General features: G+C 43.1%; 2 protein-coding genes across 8 annotated transcripts in view; both read left to right on the forward strand.

Moving 5' to 3' along the window:
• LOC109906610 (actin-binding LIM protein 2-like) overlaps positions 1–7,083 on the forward strand; it is a 109,405-nt gene extending 102,322 nt beyond the window's left edge. For all 7 annotated transcript variants that reach the window (XM_031792211.1, XM_031792209.1, XM_031792208.1 and 4 more), the window contains one exon: positions 2,810–7,083. In XM_031792211.1, coding sequence (XP_031648071.1) covers positions 2,810–2,923 — 114 coding nt within the window. In that variant the 3' untranslated portion in view covers positions 2,924–7,083. The remainder of the gene's footprint in view (positions 1–2,809) is intronic.
• A 1,578-nt stretch (positions 7,084–8,661) lies between these two features.
• Positions 8,662–16,747, forward strand: part of LOC109906612 (actin filament-associated protein 1-like) — a 112,853-nt gene continuing 104,767 nt past the window's right edge. The window contains exon 1 of the mRNA XM_031792215.1: positions 8,662–8,830. Within this exon, the coding sequence (XP_031648075.1) occupies positions 8,812–8,830 (19 nt within the window). The 5' untranslated portion in view covers positions 8,662–8,811. The remainder of the gene's footprint in view (positions 8,831–16,747) is intronic.

The following is a 16,747-nucleotide window of genomic DNA, read 5'->3' on the forward strand; positions in this document are numbered from 1 at the left end:
TGATTACTAAGAGTAATAATGGCAAATAGAAATCCAATATGGATGGTGTTAAGAGATAGATGGGAGGGGTTGAATGGAGCTGAAAGTTGGGAATAATAAAAACGAATAACAACAACATAACTAATGTAAAACACACTGTGTCTGTAAAACGTACACTACTGTTCAAAAGTTTGGGGTCACTTAAAAATGTCCTTTTTTTGTCCAATAAAATAACATCAAATTGATCAGAAATACAGTGTAGACATTGTTAATGTTGTAAATGTAAATTGTAGCTGGAAAAGGCAGATTTGGTCTGGAATATCTACATAGGCGTACAGAGGCCCATTATCAACGTTCCAATGGCACGTTGTGTTAGCTAATCCAAGTTTGTCATTTTAAAAGGCTAATTGATTATTAGAAAACCCTTTTGCAATTATGTTAGTACAGCTGAAAACTGTTGTCCTGATTAAAGAAACAATAAAACTGGCCTTCTTTAGACGGAAGTTCTCGTACAACGCTGTGTACTACTCCCTTCATAGAACAGCACAAACTGGCCCTAACCAGAATGGAAAGAGTAATGGGAGGCCCTGGTGCACCTCTGAGCAAGAGGACAAGTACATTAGAGTGTCTAGTTAGAGAAACAGATGCCTCACAAGTCCTCAACTGGCAGCTTCATGATTAAATAGTAGCCGCAAAACACCAGTATCAACGTCAACAGTGAAGAGGCGACTCCGGGATGCTGGCCTTCTAGGCAGGTGTGTGTACCATGTTGCATTCATCTGATGTGATGCCAGCGGTGTCTTGCCCAGATTCCTCCCTTCTCCGCTGGAGATGCCTGGTCGTTATGGAAACTAGTTGATTGACCGTCACACGATGACAGCCCGATTCTATACTGAACAAAAATACAATCATTGATATTCAACAATTTCAAAGATTTTCAGTTCATAGAAGGAAATCAGTCAATTTAAATAAATTCATTAGGCCCTAATCTATGGATTTCACATGACTGTGCAGGTGAGCAGCCATTCAGAATGATTTTTTTCTCACAAAAGGGCTTTATTACAGACAGAAATACTCCTCAGCACCCCAGATCCCCCTTTTCAGACGATCCCGCAGGTGAAAAGCCGAAGGTGGAGGTCCTGGGCTGGCGTGGTTTCACGTTGTCTGCGGTAGTGAGGCCAGTTGGATGTACTGCCAAATTCTCTAAAACGATTTTGGAGGCGGCTTATGGTAGAGAAATAAACATTAAATTATCTGGCAACAGCACTGTTGGACATTCCTGCAGTCAGCATGCCAATTGCACGCCCCCTCAAAACTTGAGACATCTGTGGCATTGTGTTGTGTGACACAACTGCACATTTTTAGAGTGGCCTTTTATTGTCCCCAGCACAAGGTGCACCTGTGTAATGATCATACTGTTTAATCAGCTTCTTGATATGCCACACCTGTCAGGTGGATGGATTATCTTGTCAAAGGGGAAATAATCTCTAACAGCGGTGTAAACAAAATTGTCCACAACATTTGAGAGAGAAAAACATTTTTTGTGCGTATGGAAAATTTCTTGGATCTTTTATTTCAGCTCATGGAAGAAAACAAAAACGATTCCATCGTATACTTTTGACATTTTGGGGGGTTATAGTATTTGTAATGTGAGCCAAACAGGGGATAGACATGGTTCTGAGGCATGGACTTTGATTTGGTGTGTTAAATCTTTCATTAAAGAACCAGTGACCAATGATATTCTCATACTGAACACAACAGTAGGTTTTGGGTCACACATGGATGAGGTTTCATGGTGAAGAAAGTTGCGTAAGATGTGTGTAAGTATAGGTACATTTGGACCAGAGGATAACGTAAGTATGATAAGCTTATGTTAAGCACTTATCTCAAATATAATTGAAATACAAAAAAGCAGGTTGTAGGCACAGCTTAAGAGGATGAAGATCCTAGCAGGTCCAGCCAGACCTTTAGGCCTCATCTTAGGGGTTACTGTTTGCCATCCCACACAGGCCCTCTCTCCATCTGTGGTCACCCCAGACATAGTGTGTCCAAGTCAGGTCCTCAGCTCTGCTCCCCTGGGTTTTTAAAAATGTAACTAGGAACACTGAGTTTACTGCCTTGTTCAGGGGCAGAACGGTGGATTTTTACCTTGTCAGCTCGGGGATTTGAGCTTGCAACCTTTTGGTTACTAGTCCAACGCTCGAACCACTAGGCTACCTGCCGCCACTAAGGAGTGGGGTGTGGTGGTGGGGGAAAGCACAACACCTGTCACTGCGGTATCTCTCTCTCTCTCTCTCTCTCTCTTTCTCTCTCTCTCTCTCTCTCTCTCTCTCTCTCTCTCTCTCTCTCTCTCTCTCTCTCTCTCTCTCTCTCTCTCTCTCTCTCTCTCTCTCTCTCTCTCTCTCTCTCTCTCTCTCTCTCTCTCTCTCTCTCAATTCAATTCAATTCAATTCAATTCAATTCAAAGGGATTTATTAGCATGGGAAACATATGTTTACATCTCTCTGTGTGTGTATGAGAGTGGTGTTGTTACAGGGGCTGAGTGAGGCGACTGCACTGAAGTGCACTTCACAGGACATGGAATCCTGCACTAAATGCGCTGAACTATGTATTTGATAGTATCTCTCTCTCACCTCTTTTTTTCTCTCTCTCACCACTCTTTCTCTTGGCTCTCTTATATACTCTCTTTCTATTCTCTCTTTCTATTCTGTCTGTCTGTCTGTCTGTGTGTGTCTGTCTGTCATATTCCCACTATTTTGCTTCCACAGATTGTCGGTCCTGTCATTCTAATGAATACAAACATATTGTCTTGTATTCTTGTCTCTTCCAGAGACACCTCTCCCCAGAGGACTTCCAGTATGTGTTCGGGATGACCCTGGACCAGTTTGACCGCATGGCCCTGTGGAAGAAGAACGACATGAAAAAGAAGGCACGCCTTTTCTAAAGCCAAGTGACTGTAACAGGGATAAAAATAGCATCTCTAGTCTACAACGTCTGTCCAGTCTGGAAGAAAGGAAATCAGAAGGAAAAAAACCACCATCAGAAATCATCTATATATGCACCGCCATACGACGTTGCGCCTGCGAAACATCATCTCTGCCAGAATAAGGAAGGTGGAGACATTTTCACGATGTCGCCGTGACCGACATCCAACGTCGAGGCAATGTTCGTCACATATAGCTTTTGTATGCGTTGTGGTCTGAATGTTATTTTTTTTATAACCTTTGAGGAGGTGGGGGGGGGGGGGGGTAGATGCATTTGCATGGCCCGTTGACACCACTCCTCCTCTTCCCCTCTCCCCGCCTCTATGTGAGTTCTGCATCCCCCTCCCCCTTCCTCCCCAAAAAGAGAAATAGGCTTTTTTCTCTTTGTCTCTGTTTCTTCCTGGTTCAACGTCTGCCTCTTCTACGGTCTTTATCTCGACTTGGAACAATATCTCTGTCTGTTTTCTATCTGTTTCGCTTTCCCCTCTTTTATCATTCCTGCTATCTGTTTTTCTTACCCTCTCTTAAGGTCTCTCACTTGATCTTTCCTTATCTACCGTGTCTCATTTAAGGTCTCTCTCTCTCTCTCTCATCCCCCCCCTCTCTCTCTCATTCCCCCCCCCCCTCTCTTTCTCTCTCTCATTCTCCCCCTCTCTCTCTTTCTCTTACCACCTCACCTCTCCTCTTACTCCTCTTCTCTGTCTTTTTCCATCTCCTTTTCTTTCTCTCTTTCTTTCTTTCTCTCTCTCTCTCTATCCTCCCTTTCCCCGCTGTAGCCTGTGCTAGCCTCTAACTCACCACAACTTATAGTCTCATATCTGAACAACAGATGTATCATTTTACAGCAGTGGAGGTTAAGATAGGAAAAGTTTATCTTCTCCTTTTTTAAGTGGGTAGTTTGTTTGATAGCCATGCCGTGATTTGTTGATAGAGGGCTGTATCTTACACACGCCACTCATAAATCAGTGAAGATGGGAGTGTTGGGGTTGGATCAGAGCCAACAGCATGAATCATGGGTAAAAACAGTACCATAGGCACCACTGATACCCATAGCAGATGTATAGAGCCTCAGGTTCTTTCAAGCCCTGTTGTCAAACACTGCCTTGCCAGACACTTTTACGTAAATCCCTTTCCATCAAAAACCTACATTATTTTTATAAGCTATTTTTGACTCCTGGATGGCCGTCATCCATTCTGTGGAAGTTTTCAGATGTGAGAATCGTGTTGTTCTGACACCTTTATCATCTGCTCCCCCCTCATTGTCCTCACACTATCTAACACAGGCCTGCAGCAGCACTTGAGCAATACAAGTTAAGCCTTGCTTAATGAATTGATAATGACATATTGACATATAATCTGTACCTTCTGTGATAGAGGATGAACCCTTTCTATGTTCGTTGTTTGTAAATCATTTGGCATCCACTGCCACATATGTAGTGGGAAAACATATATTGGCTTTGCTAAGTCTCCAGAAACTCCAACAATTAATTCAACCATAAGTGGTATACAATATACACGTGACATACAGTGTACATATATTTGTCTCGGAGTTTGTTATGCAAGCCAAGGTATATATTGCCTCTAGGGCATGCATGCATATGAGAGATGGTCGAGGTCGTCTACGATGGAAATGTATGAAAATGTTTGTAAAAACATTCTCAATTTGGATCATTTTGGTCCCTCATTTTGGTTAATTATTTTATGCACATTTTGTAACACGACTTTTGTCCAATGAAAAGCCCAATTCAGATGCTTTTGTTTGGCATTTATTTATAGACATCTTAAAGGGAGGATGAGGATGGTCATCTTTAAATCTAATGGCTATAGGGCAGGTGTATTGGAAAATACATGCTCAATATAGATGAAAAATACATAATAAATATCAAATCAGAGTTTTGCTCCATCGCTAAGTAGAACATTAAGCCGTCGTCATCAAAGCTCATGTCTCCTGACTTCTCATGTCAATCTGAAATATAAGCGCTTTTATCGAGATTCAAATCAAATGTATTTATGACACCCGTTTTGCGTCAGCAGATGTCACAAAGTGCTGATACAGGAGCAATGGAGTCGACCATGTATTAAAATGCTTGAGTGTGCCTCGTTGAATGTGAATGCCGATAGTGTTGCAGAATTACATTGTCAAATCTAATGTCTGCTTATATCGGATGATCATTTATGCAGTTTGGAAGAATGCTGTGTGTATGGATGTGTGTAAGTTTGGACCTTTTTGGATCACTGTTACGACATCATTGTAACATTGAAAGAAGGTTGATGTAGCGTTATCAATGGTGAGGAGGGCTTTCCCAGAACAGAGATCACAATGGAGGGCTGTTCGGAAACACTGTGTTTGTTTTTGTGTTTGAACAGCTGTGGAAACAGTAGTGTAAGCTGAGAGGCAGAAACTAAGGAACACGTATCCAGGTCTGAGCTCTGAACTTGCCCTTAGGCACACACAGATCTGGGTTCAGATTCCATTCTCCTAATCCTAACCTTAACTATTAGGGAGGAAATGTTAAATGTGTCTTAGTTCAGTCAGTGTCGACACTCTTAGAAAAAAGGGTTCTTCGGCTGTACCCATAGGAGAACCTTTTTTGGTTCCAGGTTGAACTTATTTGTCATTTGGGTTCCATGTCCTCAACTGAAACCAACAAGGGTTTTTCAAAGGGTTCTCCTACGGGGACAGCCAAAGAACCCTTTTAGGTTCCTTATAGCAGTGTAGGGCCAAGTGCATTCTGTTTTGCTCAAGGGTCAGGCCAGATCAGCAGAGCTCACATAGCCCAGATACAAACCAGGCCAGACCAGCAGAGCTCACATAGCCCAGATACACACTAGGCCAGATCAGCAGAGTTCACATAGCCCAGATACACACCAGGCCAGATCAGCAGAGCTCACATAGCCCAGATACACACTAGGCCAGATCAGCAGAGCTCACATAGCCCAGATACACACCCGGCCAGATCAGCAGAGCTCACATAGCCCAGATACACACCAGGCCAGATCAGCAGAGCTCACATAGCCCAGATACACACTAGGCCAGATCAGCAGAGCTCACATAGCCCAGATACACACTAGGCCAGATCAGCAGAGCTCACATAGCCCAGATACACACCCGGCCAGATCAGCAGAGCTCACATAGCCCAGATACACACCAGGCCAGATCAGCAGAGCTCACATAGCCCAGATACACACCAGGCCAGATCAGCAGAGCTCACATAGCCCAGATACACACTAGGCCAGATCAGCAGAGCTCACATAGCCCAGATACACACCAGGCCAGATCAGCAGAGCTCACATAGCCCAGATACACACCAGGCCAGATCAGCAGAGCTCACATAGCCCAGATACACACCAGACCAGATTGCACAACCCGTTCATCATCTCTTTAGGTAAACAGGCCTCCCACTCAGAGGAATCAGCTGTGTGTCTCTCTTACGTCAAGGTCAATACAGTGTTGGATTCACAACTTTATTTACGCTTTTGAAACAGGAAATCGGAAGGAGCTGCCCAATAGACGCAATTTTTTTGCTTCCGATTTATTTTGAATATAGAGACATAATAACATATCATATGGTCAATGTGTGGCTTCTGTTTTTGCTTGTTTGATTGTAATGGAAGCCAGATATTTATGAATATCCTATGTATGCAGGTATATGTCCATTGCGCCGCTATGGTCACAGAGAAGTGTATTACCATGTTTGTTATAGAATGTCCCGTGAAAATAAATCTGCCTCATTGTATTAACCCCAAATGTTATGGAATGACTAGTCTTTATCAAATAATGTTGTTCTTTTAACCTAATGGCTAGGCGTAACGCGAAGCCGTCTCTGTGGCACACAATTAGAATCATGCTGACATTGCCGTTATGCAATATGATGATGTTAAAATGAATTTGGCTCTGTCACAATCTATTATTTTGCACTGTGTAACCAACGGATACCATATGCTGTGATTGGATGTTGTTGAGGCCCTGTGGAGGATGATGAGAGGCTGAAAATATGGCTTAGCATTATTCTAATGCTGTAACTAAGCCTTTTGTTTAGCTTTTGTTCTTATTTGGCTTCGCTGGTTTGCAAGAAATACTGATGTCCATCTTTAAATAAATGTTTCATTCAGTACCGTTTCTTTTGATGTGTGCTGTGGTTTTATGGTAATTTAACTGGTCAGAATCTTGACTGTTTGGGTAGTTGCTTGAGCAGTCAGTGAAAACTATTTTGTGTTATTCTCAGACAAACTGAAATGTCTCAGTGGCACCTATCAAACGAGAGTAGCTAACTTTGTGTACGTGACAGTCTCCTCTGGTGTGAGGAAAGTTTGTTCCAGACACAACAGACATCCTTATTGGTTCATATCAGGGCTCTCCAACCCTGTTCCCTGTTCTCCAACCCTGTTCCTAATCGAGTGTACCTGATTCTAATAATGAGCTAGTTGATATGCTGAATCTGGTTAGTTACGACTGGAGTTGCAGTGAGAAACGACAGTAGGGTAGCTCTAGAATAGGGCTGGAGAGACCTGGTTAATATTCATTTAGTCGAGAGGTGTCAAACTCATTCTATGGAGGGCCTTTTTGTCTTCTAGTTTTTGGTTGTTCCTTCCATTTAAGACCTAGACAACTAGGTGAAGGGAGTTCCTTACTAATCAGTGACCTTAATTCATCAATCAAGTACAAGGGAGGAGCGAAAACCCTCAGACACTTGGCCCTCCGTGGAATCGGTTTGACGTATGTGATTTAGTCTGTCTCTAAATTAAATCAGAACAGGACATCCGGTTTAAACCCAGTGAACAAATATGCAACATTGTCTAATTTGTTGCTCTGGGACAAAGGAAAGAAGATTTCTGGGTGCAGTCTTGCTGCTGAATCATTTTCCCACACTGTGAATTTATTATGTTGAAACAGGTGCTGATGAAAGGAAGTGAATCATTCTGTGAATCATTGTTGTCATTTGATTCATCATGGTTTCGCATAGCCTGTATGTATAGTAAAACGGAGACTACAGAGATGAGCAAACTGCCATTCTGTGTTAGTCTATTTATTATCTTGATAGGCCTGTATGTTGATAAATAGTTATTCTATCAGCTGCCTCAAATCCACTAGACTGACTATTTAAAAGGCAAAGACCCCCACCCCTTATCTGTGATTGGGAAAGCCCTTGTAAGCTACGGCTGCGATTGGCTACTACTGTGTCCATCTCGTCTGTCTTCTTGACAGCTGGAATATGCTTCTGTCCCATCACCCACGGAATGTACTGATGGGCATTTCTTGTTTTTTTTCGGTGAACCGGCTCATTTGGCTCCGTTCACGTAAAAGAGCCGGCTCATTTGGCTCCCAAACGGCTCTTCGTTCAAAATGCTTAAAAAACAACCTAGAACCATGAAAAAAAAAGCCAATCTCCAATGTATAACACAAAAGCTAGGCTACCATTATGTCAGATCGTGAAATGCGCGTTCAAATACAGTTTTACCTGGCCATTTAATAATTATTAAATGGCCAGCAAAAATAAATAAATCAGCATGGACCAGATTGACGCGCTCTCCTCTCCACACTATGTATTGTTTCTGCAGTGAGGATTCACTCTCTTTGGATCATTATTTTGTAACTTAACTGCAAAAAACAACAACATTGTGTTTTGAGCTCAAAAAAGCAGTAGTGTGCAAATCAGGCAGCCAAAATGAACGCCTCTTTCACCGATGCAATTCGGTTCCAACATTCACCAAAACGATCCGTTCGTTCGCCAATGACCCATCACCAAGGGAAAGGAAGCAAGGAGCTAGGGAAGGGAGACGCACGAGAGTCCACAGCCTGCTTACTATTATACAGGATAAGTGCGCACCCTGGAAGTATCTAGGCGACATGGACAGAAACGGAAAAGGTCAGCGTTTTTGTTTTACGCCTTCACATCTACTTTCATTCATTGTTATTCTGTCGGTGATCGTTGAGATAATTGTAGTCTAACAAAACCACGCGCTCGTAACCATGTTTCTACAGTAGCATAGCTTGCTATCACCTCGAAGGGTGTGTGTCGTTTGTGTTTGGGGAAATATAAGGCGTTTTGCTGTAGAATTTTCCAATGTATTATGTAAACGATATCAGTTTGTTTGTTTCCTCCCCTCCCTTGTTTGGGCATAATACTTCCGTATAAATTGTTTCTCTGCCAGTTTTTTTTTTCTCGTGAGAATAAAATGATTTGCCTCGTCTGTCTCAACTCCAGTTGACCATTTCAATATAAATGGTCAAAGTATTCTTGCTACAACAACTTGAACAAGGTTGCTATGAGGGATGGAGAGGCACAACACAAAGGAACACGAGGTGTAGACCAACAGGGGGTCCTGCCGGGGTGAGCAGGTTGCAGCGTGATTAATTGAAAGACTAATGAACTCTCACGGTATGGTGCCCGTGACCATACCTCATTGGCTGGGACACTGTGTAGGTGTATCAAAGGACCCGCATTTGCTTCCTGTCATTGTATTCTCTCCTATCGTTGTATTATTTCCTCCATGTGAACTGAGGCCAAAAATTGAACAGGTGGAAGCAAATTATGGCCAAAAGCACCATTTCATGTAGCCTCCCAGTATGTGTAAAGCCTACTGTTTATGCCAAAAAGCTTAGGCTTTAATGGCACAGATGGTGAATTTACCCAGAAACCACAGAGTAGCTGGTTCAAGCTCCAATCCTGCCGTACCCCCTCAATCACTATAACCATATAGCCTGTAGTTTCAGATGGGTAAAGATGAAGGGCATGGAACAAGGAAAGGAAATGCTTAAGAGTAAGACTATTGTGATGCAGCATGGTAGGGATCAGCTGGTCGCACCCTGGCTGCTGAGACTGACTGGCCAGGAGGGGGGGGGGGGTATTTAGAACAAATCCAATGAATCAAATATAATGGGGCACAGGATGGGAAAATCTGCTGGGTTTGGATTAATCAGACTACATGTTTAGGACGGGGCACCGTTTTGAAGGGATAAGCAATAACTGGAAATGACACTTACCAATGACCTGGGCCATTTTCTTAAATATTGGATTGAAATGTGTTTTAACAGCGTTTTGTATTTTAGTTGGTCATTGAGCCTGTCTATAGTCTCCATCTCTACTTTAGCTGACCTGTATCCCCCAGTCCCGTTTGTTTACAAGGAATTTGGTGGGGAAATAATCCCTGGAACCTTTACTTCTACTGCCTTTGTTGTATTTTTAACCCTAATTGTGTGTGCCTGAGGCTCGGTATTTCCCCAGCTCTTTATGGAAGCCAAAGCCAATCCACCCCAGTCAGTCCAGGCAGGCAGTCCCTGTAACAATGGACAATGGAAGGCAGACCTACTGTATACATCCTGCAAGCTCTTTGGCCACAGTATTGGACCAACTCTCTTTTTTAAAATTTTATTGCGTCTCAAATGGCATCCTATTCACTTTGTAGTGCTCTGGTCAAAAGTAGTGCACTACATAGGGAATAGGGTGTCATTTGGGACACACACTACCTTGCACAACCTGGGAGAGGGCGACAGTGGCCGTGGAGCACACACACTGTGACAACTTTCTCGTCCCATGTCCTGATTGATACACAAGAAGTAGCAGCTTTTGAGTAGCAGGGTCCTCAGTGGGTCATTTCCCGTAAAAAAAGATGTGTCCGGGCAGGTGTGGGTGGAGTATGGGTGGTATGGTTTTGAGTTGAATCCATAGCAGCGGGAATTAGGGGTGCTGCAGCACACCCTAAAAATCAAAAAGAAAAGTGATCTATAAAAAAAGAATCTCATAACAGTAGTGCTCTGGGCCTTTACTAGTCCTGTATTAGCGGGCCGATATAGCCGTCTGTAGTGCGGGCAGCAAATTCTCATCCTACATATTACAGGAACCGACTGAGATTTCTGGCAGTTGGTTCCATTTAAGCCAACCATGTCGGTGCTGTGGGCGTTGCTGCTGACGTCACTATTGGACATCTGTGCCCCTGGGTGTGAGGTAGCGAGTTAGCGTGGGGTGCGCAGTGCAACACAGCTGCGAGGGCTGAGATACGGTTCCCCTGCCATTAATCCATGTCTTGAGTATTATCCCTACCATCACCAACCCACCCTATCCCCACTGATTTAGTGATAACAGAAAGGGTAATACTACGACAGCATTGATTCAGTGTTGATTCAACGTTCGCAGTGGGGCTCCTTCTCAGTTCCTCGTCATGCAGGGAAGAGTAAGGTTAGCTCGGATTGGAACTGTGCCATTGCATCTCTCTCTTTCTGTCTTTCTCCATCACTGCTTCTCTGTGTGTTTTCTCATTGTGTAAAATAGATCTGTTCGCTTCTCTTACCTTCCAACTTTCTCTGAATCTACTTCTATTCTCCATGCCTATCTTTCTGTCTCCTCTTCTTTCTCTCTCTCGCTCTCAAACTTCTGTTTTCCTTACAGGCCGGTGCATGATTTCTGAATCATCACTATTCATGTACTGTAGGGTTTCGACCTAGTAAAGGGGATTTTAAAATCTCTCTCTAGTGGTTATGAGTGTACCATACTTTGCCCGAGGACAGTGTTCCTAGACTCCCTCTGTCTGTGCTGTCTCTCTGGTGGGTACAGTGAGTCTGCTGTGCCTCAGGGTGGCGTTCTGTAGTGTGTGTCAGGGCCAGACGCATTACAGTAGGGCTAAGTGTGAAGGTGGAGTGCACTATGGGAGGATTCGTAGCTTTCCTTTTCTCCCTCGCTCGCTCTCATTCCTCAGAGAGTCTGTTGAGCTCCGCTGTCTTTAGTCCAGGTGTTTGCCTTGAGGAAAACATCCTGCCCCCAATGGTCTGTAAGAAGACAGAATGATGAAGGAAGCATATTGTGTGTGTGTGCGTGCGTGCATGTATGCACATACCGCATATGTGTGCGTGTGTGCGTGCATGTGATAGTTACCCAGCCTCATTTTCCTCCTGCATAGCCTAGCAGTGACTAAAGTAATGTATCAATTTCTAACATTGTCCTTTGTTATGTAAGGATTAGCCTACCCTTCTCCCTGTCTCCCTGATAATGCCTCTAAGTATACCTGGGCATAGTTCCACCTCCATTACTCTCCCCACATCTCGCTACAGTCATTCAAACTGACATCTAGATTTGATTCATGTTATGAATCATTGCTCCAATAATAATTCTGACTTAAAGATCACTTCCAGTGGCTGGAGCCATCTAGCTGAAACCCTTGGCATGTCACGGGGAAAATCTGAGGTAAAATGTGATTTGCGAGAGTGCACCCCTGTCTGACGCTCGGTACCTGTCGGTGCTTGTGTTATGAGTACCGTGGGGAGAGTAGAGTACGCATGATTGCTCTGCTTCAAGTAGGGATACGAGGGACGACGTTCAGTCCGTGTTCTGACAAGGCTGGCATCTGGAGCTGAAGTGAATGTGTTTTGATAGTTTGCGCTGCCTGACACAAGGTCATCATACTAGCGTTGGGGTCATTTTGATGACTCGTTTTTCCAATGCCGAAAGTCTCTTCATTCCCTTTTCAGCAACAGTTGTCAGTTTTTCTGTGAATCATCTTTGTGATATCCATTTAAGATGTTTGTGTTGAGTTGGATTCTTCTTGGTTAGACATGAACACAACGTATGCATGTCAAAACAATATGTTTTGAACATCTCCAATATAATGTCCCTGTTATATTACAGTAACGTATAGCTTGCTCTGGGTTTCTGGAAGCCTCTCTCCAGTCCTGGCGGCTGTGTTTTGGATATGGCAAGCGTTCTGGATGTTTGTCCTCTGAATAATGTCCTCTGAATGATGTTATCACAACATTAGCTCTCTCCTCACCCCTAGGAATCCCCCCCCCCCCACACGCACACGCACAGGCTCTATCCTTTCCCTCTTCTCCATTCCCTTCAGGGCAACAAAAAACATGACTGAACTAGAACCTCAAAGCCATAGCCCTGGTAAGTAAGGTTGCTGAGGGTGTTGCAGCACCCTCTGATGAATTTAAATTTAACGGAAAAAAAATGTGTGAACTAGGCCTTTACTACTCCTGTTTGAACGGCGAAAAATACTCCTCAGCACCTTCCATTAATATGTCATGAATCCAGATGGAGACTCAAGGCCAGGTAGAAAATCATTAGAGACGGAGTGGAGAAGATTGACTTTCTCTATTATCTGTGAGTACTACTGTATTTTTTATTTATTTATTTATTACATTTTTTTTTTCTATGTCTGTCTGTCTGCCCACCCCAGGTATTTGAGATAACCCCCCCCCCCCCCCCCCAGTGCTGTGAGTCAGTGTCTGAGAGGGCATGAGGTGAGTTTTGCTGCAGGCTCCTTCAGTCATTTGTGCATTGACTCCTCACAAAGAGCAGAGTGTGTGTGTGTGTCTCAGCTCTGAACTACTCAACACAGAGGGCAAAGGGGTGAGCACAGAAGAGCCTGAGCCCTTCCCTGCCTCCCATTGTTTGTTTGTCGAACTCCTCCCCTCTCTATCTGTCTTTCACATTCACTCTATAATATTTAACAGTTAAACACCGTATATAGAATTCACTTGTTCTCAGTCTTGTCTCTCCATAAAATCTCTCATTCCTACTTTCTTTCCATCTGACCTAACCCTCACTTGTGGTATATGGCTTCTCCCCAATGAAGTTTCTTTCTCTCTCTCTCTCTCTCTCAAAATCCCTCACCCTCTCTACCTCTCTAATTAGGGTCTCTGTAAAATAATGGTTATTAGCCTCTTTCTCTCCCTCCCTCTCTCTGCCTCTCCAGCCTTCCAGGGAGGAGAGGGAAGGATTCCAGTTAATCAGACTGTGTGTGTCTATACTCCCCGCACAGTCGTCTGGTCACCCTGACCACCAAGCCTCCCCACATGGTAGCAATTTGAAGCGAGGGACGAGAAAGGAGAGATAGAAGATGAAAGAGGGGAGGTAGTTAGCGCCCTTGCCACATTTATGAGATGGAGGTTGCCGGGGAAAGTAGTGCGGTTTGGGTCGGACCCAAAGTAGATCTATAAAGTAGAGGGAAGGATATAGTTTGAGAGAGAAATGATGTTCGCCTCAGAGTGTCACTTTGCTCCTGTAAAAGGCTATTGGATTCTGCTAATGGCTCCCAGACGCTAGGGAAGTTAGCACGGTAGGATCAAACAGTTTGGGCTGTTTTACGGCGTGGGATCGATGTTGGATGTGGTGTGAACATCTGTAACATAACCAAATAATGTGGTGTTTTGGTCATCAAAATGGACTTGTTCACAGACTTTGTTGGTGTGTTCCATTGAGGGTGAGACTAGGTTTAATTAAAGGGAGACGTATCTACACTATACCAGGTTAGGGGAGAGAACTGTTATTTAGATTTAGGCCGAATGTCATGTCGTCACATTTTCAAGGGGTCCCTCATAACACAGCTGTTCCTTTCGTTGGCATTCACACACGGGTTATTGGATTACTACACACACACACACACATTATAAACAGCTTCATCTGTGCATATAGTTTGGGCTTGTAAGCGGTGAAGTGAAGTCCCGTCAATCTTTCACTAGGGAAGTTATTAGGGTAAATATTTTCACACACGGCACCTGCCTGCAGACACATCTGCCTGCGTCCTGTTCGATCTGTGCAGACCTGCATAGACATCGGCATGGCAGTGGCACATCTTCCACATACACCTGCCTGCAGACACATCTGACTGCGTCCTGTTCGATCTGTGCAGACTTGCATAGACATCGACATGGCAGTGGCACATCTTCCACATACACGTGCATGCTCACACACTCACAAGCGCGCATACACACAAGAGGTCGACCGATTATGATTTTTCAACGCCGATACCGATTATTGGAGGACCAAAAAAGCCGATACCGATTAATCGGCCCATTTAAAAAATATATATATATATAAATAAATAAAATACTTTTTTATTTGTAATAATGACAATTACAACAATACTGAATTAACACTTATTTTTACTTTAATATAAAACATAAATAAAATCAATTTAGCCTCAAATAAATAATAATAATGAAACATGTTCAATTTGGTTTAAATAATGCAAAAACAAAGTGTTGGAGAAGAAAGTAATATGTGCCATGTAAAAATGTGTGCCATGTAAAAAAGCTGACGTTTAAGTTCCTTGCTCAGAACATATGGAAGTTGGTGGTTCCTTTTTACATGAGACTTCTATATTCCAAGGTAAGAGGTTTTAGATTGTAGTTAATATAGTATTTATAGAACTATTTCTCTCTATACCATTTGTATTTCATATACCTTTGACTATTGGATGTTCCTATAGGCACTATAGTATTGCCAGTGTAACAGTATAGCTTCCATCCCTCTCTTCGCCCCTACCTGGGCTCGAACCAGCAACACATCGACAACAGCCACACTCGAAGCATCGTTACCCATCGCTCCACAAAAGCCGCGGCCCTTGCAGCGCAAAGGGAATAACTACTCCAAATCTAAAAGCGAGTGACGTTTGAAACAGTATTAGCGCACACCCAGCTAACTAGATAGCCATTTCACATTGGTTACACCAGCCATTAGGCTTGAAGTCAAAAACAGCGCTGTGCTTGCGAAGAGCTGCTGGCAAAACGCACGAAAGTGCTGTTTGAATGAATTATTATGGGCCTGCTGCTGCTCAGTCAGACTGCTCTATCAAATCAGACTTAATTATAACATAATAAAACACAAATACGAGCCTTTGGTCATTAATATGATCGAATCCGGAAACTATAATTTCGAAAACAAAACGTTTATTATTTCACTGAAATACGGAACCGTTAGGTATTTTATCGAACGGGTGGCATCCCTAAGTCTAAATATTCTTGTTACATTGCACAACCTTCAATGTATGTCATAATTACGTAAAATTAGGACGAATTCCTATGCCGTGAGCCAGGCAGCCCAAACTGTTGCATATACCCTGACTCTTCGTGCAATGAACGCAAGAGAAATAAGTTTAATGCTAGCTAGCAATTTACCTTGGCTTCTACTGCATTCGCGTAACAGGCAGGCTACTCGTGGAGTGCAATGGTTAAAGCGTTGGACTAGTTAACTGTGCGGTTGCAAAGTGGAACCCCTGAGCTGACATGGTGAAAATCTGTCATCCTGCAGTTAACCCACAGTTCCTAGGCAGTCATTGAAAATAAGAATGTGTTCTTAACTGACTTGCCTAGTTAAATAAAAGGTATAAAAATATATATATATATATATATATATTTTTTTTTGAATAATCTGAGATCGGCGCCCAAAAATACCGATTTCCGATTGTTACGAAAACATGAAATTGGCCCTAATTAATCGGCCATTCCGATCAATCGGTCGACCTCTAATACACACACTAGTGTTTCATGGTATCCCGAAACCTCTATACTTTTTAGTTTTTCGATACTAGAACATGAACGGTACTAAAAACGGTTGTTACTTTCTGTCCAACGTGTCTCACGTTGTGTACTGACCGAGAGGATCAAGTCTGTCTATCAGCACAGGCGACGTGCCTATATTGCATGGAGTGCACCACTCATGCCTCTTGCCTAGCTAATCCACTTAATCAACTCTCCCTCACGTCTAAAGACACACTTCCCCGTTTGTCTGCGTCAGGTATCTCTCCTCTCAACTGACTGTGTGGGAATGTGACTTGTGAATGATGTCATTAGTGGGTCTTAGAGACCGTGTACACTTTTATAAAAGAAGAGATCTCTACTTCTATGCAAATGTTGTTGATCAGTACAATAATATAATTCCCAAGTGGAACCCGAAACAGATTGTTTGTCATCTGTAGTCCTGTGAAAACCGTGAGTAACTCAGTGCAAGCTCAATAACTCAAGCATGCATAGATTCCTATTGAATATGCATTCACCTGTATTGTGA

This window comes from Oncorhynchus kisutch, linkage group LG16 (genome assembly GCF_002021735.2).
Source record: "Oncorhynchus kisutch isolate 150728-3 linkage group LG16, Okis_V2, whole genome shotgun sequence".
Lineage (NCBI taxonomy): Eukaryota > Metazoa > Chordata > Actinopteri > Salmoniformes > Salmonidae > Oncorhynchus > Oncorhynchus kisutch.